Source organism: Manihot esculenta, chromosome 11 (genome assembly GCF_001659605.2).
Source record: "Manihot esculenta cultivar AM560-2 chromosome 11, M.esculenta_v8, whole genome shotgun sequence".
NCBI classification, from domain to species: domain Eukaryota; kingdom Viridiplantae; phylum Streptophyta; class Magnoliopsida; order Malpighiales; family Euphorbiaceae; genus Manihot; species Manihot esculenta.
The window spans coordinates 28200448-28209526 of record NC_035171.2 but is presented as its reverse complement, the minus strand read 5'-3'; the positions used below and the strand labels follow the sequence as shown (position 1 = coordinate 28209526).

Genomic DNA, 9079 nt, shown 5'->3' with positions numbered 1-9079 from the left:
TTTATTTTTTATTTAAAAGAACATTTAAATCCCCATTAATTTTTATTTATAATATCTCATTTAACTAATTTTTAACATTTTTTCTTTAATTTTTATTTATTAAAATATTTCAATATTTATAATTTCAAAACTTTCAAAAAATACTTAGAACTTCAGCTATTTTTAAGTAATATAATATTTAAATAGGTTGTAAATTTTTATAAAGAGTAATTTATAAAGAAATTATACTTTTAGAAGTAATTTAACTACCTACTAGTTTTGAATTAATATCTATAGTCGATGGAAGAACTATAATTTTAAATGTCTTAAATATAAAGGAATTTAAGGATTTGATTTTAAAAATATAAGAACTAATCTATTAATTATGTTAAAATTTAAAAACTAAAGTGTAGTTTATATAATATAAAATTATTCATTTATATTGAAAAGGATTTAAATATTTATAAGAGTTTTAAATATTTGAAATATTTATTCTCCATTTGATTAATTGACTAACGAAATTATGGATGGAAGGATCTCTAATTTATTTGAACTGATTATATAGAGATTTAAATGTTCAATTTTAAAAATATAGAAATTATTCATTAATTATGTTAAAAATTAAAAATTAAAGTATAATTTATTCAATTTAAAATAATAAAATAATTATTTTTTAAAAAATATACTATTTGATATCTGAAGTCCACTAATTCGGCTAGTTGAAATTTATGTTAAGCAATTAAGAAGATTAAAAGCTCACTCCTGAATTTTAAAAATATTTTATATTTAAAATTTTTAGATAATAAAAAACAAATTCATAACATATCATATCATTTTTTAAATAATAAAAATTAAAATTTACGAAATAATTTAGTAGTAAATTTTTTAAAATGTCTGAAAAATTTGAATATATTTTTTAAAATTGAGAAATCAATTAATAAATTTTTTTATATATTATAGAGATTAAATAGTAAATTTTTTATAATAAAATATAAAATACTCGTATTTTAAGTACACGTATAATATTATATGAATATTTACTAAACAAACCGTGCATTCATGATTAATAAAAATATATATATATATATATATATATATATACACGGTCTTTAAAGGAGAAAAAAAAATATTTTAGTTTTCTTGTCGCTTTAAACGTGTCTTATGGATAAACTCTCAAATTAGATCTCTTATTATTTTTGGAATGAAAAAAATAATTAAACATAGAATGAGTCATTGAATATTTTTATAATGTAAGTAGTTTAATAATATAATTTAAAAAAAAAACTTTTTAATCAAACTAGCTCTTCATTTTTATATTTAAAAAAATATACATTTTTGTTAAAATTATATCTAAAATCCACTGATTTAATTCATTTAGATTTATATTGAATAAGCCCATTAAAACATTCCTCTAAATTCTAGAGATATTTTATACATAATGGATCAATAATTAAGAAAGAAAAAACATCTATTATCAAATTTGAATGTAAAAAAAATATTTAATTTTTATACAAATAATTCTGGTACATTTTTCCACATATTTCTTTCTCCTTCCACATTTGTATCACTTTTTTCCTGCCCTACCAGCGGGAAAATTCAGACAGTAAACGGTCAGTAGTCAGTCAACTCCATTTTTGCTTTATTTAAACATCACCACCTATAACCAGAGCCAAGTCATTCTCCGAGCACCAAATAATTCTGGTACCTTTGTCCGCATCTTTCTTTCTCCTTCCACATTTGTATCACTTTTTTCTTGCCCTACCCGCGGGAGAATTTAGACAGTAAACGGTCAACAGTCAGTCAACTCCATTTTTGCTTTATTTAAACATCACCACGTATAACCAGAGCCAAGTCATTCTCCTAGCACCAGCACCAGCACCTATCAAACTAAATGAAGATTTACAAACTTTTTCTTGCTTATCTCCAACTTGTTATTTTCCTCTCTTTGAACCTTCAATTCATGCATGTCCATTCTTCATCAAATGAGACTGATCAACTTGCTTTGCTCAAATTCAAAGAAGGAATATCCAATGATCCACATCAAGTCTTCAACTCATGGAATCACTCTATCCATTTTTGCCGGTGGCATGGAATCGCTTGTAGTCGCCGCCACCAGAGGGTCACTTCAATAGTGTTACGAGGTCACGATTTGATGGGATCCATATCGCCATTTATTGGCAATTTAAGTTTTCTGAAAATCCTTTGCCTGCCAAATAATATTTTCAAAGGTCAAATTCCACAGGAAGTCGGAAATTTGTTTCGATTGCAAATATTAGATCTCCAAAACAACACAATGGACGGTGAAATTCCAGTCAATTTGACCCGTTGTTCTCAGCTCTCGGTAATCAGCCTGGAACGGAATTATCTAACTGGCAAAATCCCTGCAGAGCTTGGTTCTTTGGAAATGCTTGAATTGCTTCTGCTCTGTGAAAACAACTTGAATGGAAAATTTCCATCTTCCCTTGGCAATCTTTCATCGCTGGCTATCATAAGTGCAGGATGGATGGAGTTGGAGGGAAATATTCCAAATGAATTTGGCAGATTAAAAAGCCTAGAGTTTTTCATTGCTATTGGAAATAATCTCTCTGGTACATTCCCGTTATCCCTTTTCAATATTTCATCTGTTGAGGAAATCTCAATTGCGGGAAACAAGTTCATGGGTAGCTTACCAGAAAACATTGGGATTACTCTCCCAAATCTTCGGCGCATTGCCGTCGGAGATAATTTATTTTCTGGTTCAATTCCAAATTCCTTCTGCAATGCTTCCCAACTAGAAATACTCGATCTTTCCATAAATAATTTTAAAGGACAAGTCCCGAATTGCCTAGGAAATTTACAAAATCTTATTAGGCTCACAGTTTCTTATAATTATTTGGGATATAATTCGACAAGTGACTTGGATTTCTTAACATCTTTGAAAAATTGCAGCAATATGAGAGAACTGGGTTTCGATTTCAACAATTTTGGAGGTGTTTTGTCCAATTCTGTTTCCAATCTATCAGTTCAACTTAGCAAGCTATATTTTACTGGTAATCAAATCAGTGGGATTATTCCTAAAGCATTAGAGAATCTCATTAACTTAATTTTATTGGCCATGGAGGACAATCTTTTCATCGGAGTCATCCCTTCTTTTGTGGGAAAATTAGAAAAACTTCAACAGCTGTTTTTGGATGAAAATAAATTGTCTGGTCAGATCCCATCCTCTATAGGCAATCTCACCCAATTATCTAAGCTTTCCATTTCACGCAATAATTTGGAAGGAAGTATTCCAAAAAGCATAAAGAATTGCAAGAATTTGCAGTATTTAGATGCTTCCGGAAATAATCTCAACGGGTCTATAACCAAGGAGGTTCTCCATCTTTCGTCCTTGTCTCAGTACTTGGACTTGTCACATAATTCACTAACTGGTGAATTGCCAGCAGACGTTGGAAATCTAACAAGCATAAATGCTCTGGATGTCTCGAAAAACATGCTTTCTGGAGAAATTCCTAGAGCTATTGGATCTTGTTCAAGTTTGGAATATCTCTATATGCAAGGGAATTCTTTCCACGGAAGCATTCCTTCATCTTTGGCTTCCTTGAAGGGTCTCCAACTATTGGATCTTTCACAAAATAATCTCACTGGAGAAATTCCAAAAGTTCTGCAAAGTTTACATTATGTTTTATATTTAAACATTTCTTTTAATGATCTTGTTGGTGAGATTCCAACCGAAGGAGTTTTTAGCAATGCAAGTGCAATTTCATTGATGGGTAATAATAAGCTTTGTGGTGGTGTGACAGAACTCCATCAACCAAAATGCCCCTCTAATGCATTGAAGAAAGGAAAGTCCATTTCCATTAGGATAGCAATTGTTGTTCCTCCTGTGTTCTTTTGTGTCCTCTTGATGTTAGCATTCATGCTTGCTTATCGCAAGAGAGTATCAAAAAAAGGTTCGTCTGTTGCATCCAAAGAAATGGATTCCCTTGTAAAGGTATCTTACAAGGATCTTTATGCTGCAACAAGTGGATTCTCCATAGACAACTTAATTGGTTCCGGTAGCTTTGGTTTCGTGTACAAAGGATTTCTCAATCAATTGGGAGTACATGTGGCTATTAAGGTCCTCAAACTTGGAATAAAGGGCGCTTCAAAAAGCTTCATGGCAGAGTGCAAGGTGTTAAGTACATTGAGGCATCGAAATCTAGTTAAGTTGTTTACCTGCTGCTCAAGCATTGATTACAAGCAGAATGAATTCAAAGCTCTAGTTTATGAATTCATGGGTAAAGGAAACTTGGAGACGTGGTTGCATCATGATATCCTCAATAATAATCAGTCAAGAAATTTGAATTTTCTTCAAAGACTGAATATTGCAATTGATGTGGCATCTGCATTGCATTACCTTCATGATCTTTGCGAAATTCCTGTTATTCATGGTGACTTGAAGCCTGGTAATGTTCTTCTTGATGATGACATGGTTGCACATTTAAGTGATTTCGGTTTGGCTAAATTCTTCTTGAACACTGATGATGCATCACAAAGTCAAACCAGCTCAATCGGAATAAGAGGAACCATCGGCTATGCGCCTCCAGGTAAAATCTCTAGTTCTATTTTTTCATTAATAATAATAAAAAGTAATTTTTTTTTAATAAATTTTTATAATTTTGTAATTACTTGTAAATTTTTATAAATTTACTTGTTGCTTACCAAGTGATAGTCTTTATGTGTTCAACATTGATGTTCAAGTTGATAAATTAACTTTATAAATTTTATAAAATGCAGAGTATGGAATGGGCAGTATTGCATCAAAAGAGGGAGATGTATATAGTTACGGGATTCTTGTGTTGGAGATGTTCACAGGAAAAAGGCCAACAGATGAGAAATTTGAAGGCCTTTTGAATCTACACAGCTTTGTGAAGGATGCACTACCGACAAGACTTTCGGAGATTACATGCCCCGCCCTTCTCTCAACTGGAATGGTTGTAGCTGAAGTAGAAGAGCAGATAGTAGTACGTATAGAAGAAGGTCCAAGGGATAATGTGGAACTAAGCGGAGCAAGTATTAGCAAAGAGAAAGAGTGCTTGCTTTCAGTATTCAATGTCGGAGTAGCTTGTTCAGCAGAATCACCCGGAGATAGAACGAGTATGAGAGATGTCGTTAAAGAACTGCATTTGATTAGAAGTATTTTTCTTGGAGTTCGAATCTATGATTGAAGACAGGCAAGTAAGTTAAAATAATTTGAATATTTTTTAAAAAAATTATTTAGTTTAAAATACTCTCTTTCCTTTAATTTTAAAATCATGTTATTCAAGTCTGATTGTCTAGTCAAGAAACGTGCCTGAACATGCTTCCAATAAAGCAAGAAGTTGCTTAATCGGTAATTGAACTTAATTAGAATTCTCCTCCTTTTATTTCTCATATTGACTAATCTTTCTAATTTCTTTCTTTAGTTTCAGGAGAACAACTCTTACTAGAGAAGTCAGATGGCTACCTACCATGCTTGTTTCTTTTACAAAGTCCTTGCAATGTAGCAATGTTCTACTTATATATTTTCTAAAGATCTCTTGTTAATTTAAGACTTTAATCTTACAAAAGAAGGAACAATATACCTATGTGTTGTTTCTCCTCTTCTGGATCTTGAATAATATCATATCCAATTTATGTTCAAATTTTATTTATTGTGTTAAAAGCAAAAAAGATTAACTAGTTAATTTTGATGAGTTAATTTTGCCGTAATACAATAACTTATTATAATTTATCCTTTTCTCTATGAATCATGTTAAATTTCAAGTTCAATCAAATTAAGTCTATGTTTCATGAAAAATATTTTTCAAGTAAATATTTTCCTTATCGTCTGATGTTTTGAAAATATTTGTCTAATCAAAGTGAAAGTTAAGTCTTTTATAATGGAAATTAAGTCAAGTCTAACAAAGTACAAGGGCTTCGTAATAACTTATTCTTTTCTCTAAGTCTTGCCAAATTACAATTTTAATTTAAGACTGTTTATTGGAAAATATTTTTCAGAAAACTATTTTTTTATTTTCTGACATTTAAAATATTTAAAAAATTTAATCAATTGGAAGTTTTTTTCTGATCAAAGAAAAAAGTAAATTATTTTAAGAAAAATGAAAAAGAAGTCATTTTCAATATATTAAAATTTTTATTAAGACTTTTATATATAAATTTATTAATAAATTTTATTTTTTAAATTAAAGTTAAATAATAAAAAATAAATTAATTCATTGGATAGAAAAGTATTTTTTAAATATAAATTGTCTTCTGCAAAGAAATAAAGGTTAATTAAAAAAATTAATAGAATAAAAGAGTTAATGGAATAGTTCTCAAGAAAAGCTCAATTAAAATGTGCACTGAATTTTGAAATGCAAAATGTTATTGCTTGGTGCAAAAAACTAAGCAGCGCTGTGCATACAACAAAATAAAAATGGAGTATTTGTAATTGCCAGAATTCCGTCACTAAAGAATGAAGATATCCAATGGCCTATATCTCATGGTGATGCCCTTGGTTTCATGGTGTGCTGCTAAATTAGCGATGGAAAAAATGCGTCAGCAAACGGAAATGATGGAATTTTGAACCCTAATTCCCATGGCAACAATGAAATTAATATAAAAAGAAACTAATTGAATTGATATCAATTAAAAAACACTACTATATTTTAAAATTTAAGCAACGGCATCTTCATAACAGTTATAAAATTATTATTTTAATATTACAAAATAATAGGTTGTCACTAATTTAAAATTGTTATAAAAAAATTTAATTTTTTAAATATATATAATAATATGCTTTAATAAAAAAAATTATTTTATGTTAAATAAAAGTATAATTTTATTTTAAATAAAAATATAATTTTATTCAACTCTTTATCCATTGTGAAAAAATAATTTTATACTTAGCAGCAAAAAGTAAATATAACAATTTTCAATCAATTGCTATCAACCTTTGATTACGTTAACATATATAAGGGAATAAATTAGCCTGTTTTTGTAGCAGTGAGGTTAGGAAATAAGTTTTGTTTCTAAGTTTTGAAAAATAATAATGATTATAATATAATTTAAAGTAAATAAATCAAAACATAAATTAATAAATTAAAGAACAAAAGACCATCTTAAAAGTAATGGGGAATTTTCTTAGTCATATAGAGAAAGCAATCATCTTTAAGATATTTTAAAAGTCTGGTTTTTGTATTTAAAAAAAAAAAAAAAAAATTCTTTCGATGATTGAGTCCATGAAAAATAAGTCCATAGGTTTAGAACCTTAAGAAAAAGCCTATTATTTTTTTATATATACTTTTTGAGATAGTGTAGCATCTTTAAGATATTTTAAAAGTCTGGTTTTCGCTTTTTTTTTTTTTTTAAAAAAAAAGCTTTCCATGATTGAGTCCATGAAAAATAAGTCGATAGATTTAAAACCTTATAAGAAAAAGCCTATTATTTTTTTTATATATACTTAATATTTAAAGAAAAACTAACTGTATAAGCAAAACTTCTTGAGATAGGATAGCAGCATTTAGTTTAAATTGAAAAAATTAATCGAATTAAATTAATTTAAAATTTTAGTTTTATTTTATTTTTTTTAATTTTTATTTTTAAAAATTTTAATTATTTCGATTTGATTTTATTAGAAAAAATTGATAAAATCGAACCAAACTGATTAATGATAATAGTATATTATTTTTTATAATATAAAAAAATTAGATTATAATCAAAGTTGAAAAATTTTAATTAAATTTTAGAATACTAAAAATAAGATGTAAAAAATAAAAAGTCTATTAAAAAATCAATCAATTAAACTGAATTGAATCAAACTGAATTAAATCTGTTTGATTTAAATTATTTCAAAATCAATTCGAATTAATTTTTATAAATACTATAATTTTACTTTTTAATTTATTCGATTCAATTTGATTTTAAATCCAACCGACCGAATATTTACTCTTATATTAAGAAAGCGGTTCCATGAAGTGCTTATATGAACTCTCTTATTCTCGATCAATAGACGATATTCTAAAACGTCTATTCTACAAATTTCTGTGCTCTCAAAATCTCTTTGCAAAAGGAATATTTGAATTAAACGCTGTGGCTTTTCTCTTTAACAATTTTGTGTGAGATAAGATAATCGCAGAGGATGAAGAGGTGATAATTAAGCTTTATGGAGCATTTGGTGTTTCCTTCTAATCAATCTTTCAAATAACTTTCAATAGAAAAATATTACAGTTCTATGTAATTCTTGAACCATAGAATTACATAATTCATGATAAATATGATTATACAATAAATTATGTGATACAAATTAGCATATATCTATTTAGGTTAGTGTACGTTGGAGACTCATATGATTATATAATAAATTATGTGATACGCATTATTTGTAAAGTTAAGCACGTATCTATTTATATTAGTGTACATTGGAGACTCTCTCCCTCTATAGAAAGTTTTTTTTTATTATTATTAGAGAAATCTTGAGGTTTTTGTAGGGATGTGCGGTTCCAAGATGGTTTTTTTGTAAGAATCGAAAACGAAAATAAGTTCTTTGAACTTTTTAGAATCAAAATTAGAATCGAATTTCAATACAGTTTGTGTACAGTTAAGGGTGAGCATTCGGTCAATTCGATTTTGAACCAAATAAATTGAAAATCGAAATTCTAGTATTTATAAAAACCAAACTGAACCGATTTTGATCAGAAACTGAATCAAATCGAACCGATCTGATTCAGTTCGATTCAGTTCAGATTGTTCGGTTTCAATTTTTAATAATTTTTTTTATTTTTTACACTTTATTTTTAGTATTTTAAAATTTAATTAAAATATTTTAATTTTACTATAATCTAATTTCTCTATATTATTGAAAATAACATATTATTATCACTACTCGGTTCGGTTCGTTTTTTTTATTTTTTATCAAAATCGAACCGAACTGAAATAACCGAAATTTTTAAAATTAAAAACTGAATCAAATCGAAATAAATAAAATACCGAATTAAATTTTCAAATTAATTCGATTTTGTCGATTTTTTCGATTTGAACATAATACTAATTTTTTCAGTTTGAATCTAATACTGCTCACCCCTATATACAGTTGTATATATTTTTTATTCTGATTTTAATA

The 9079-nt window shown here is 27.7% G+C and overlaps 1 protein-coding gene across 1 annotated transcript; it reads left to right on the top strand.

The window, feature by feature from the left end:
- Nucleotides 1–1688: 1688 nt before the first annotated feature.
- Nucleotides 1689–5609, top strand: LOC110626157 (putative receptor-like protein kinase At3g47110). Its single transcript, XM_021771926.2, has 3 exons — nt 1689–4544; nt 4735–5175; nt 5403–5609. The coding sequence occupies exons 1-2, from the start codon at nt 1871–1873 to the stop codon at nt 5163–5165; spliced, it is 3105 nt and encodes a 1034-aa protein (XP_021627618.2). The 5' UTR covers nt 1689–1870; the 3' UTR covers nt 5166–5175; nt 5403–5609.
- The last annotated feature ends 3470 nt before the right edge of the window (nt 5610–9079 follow it).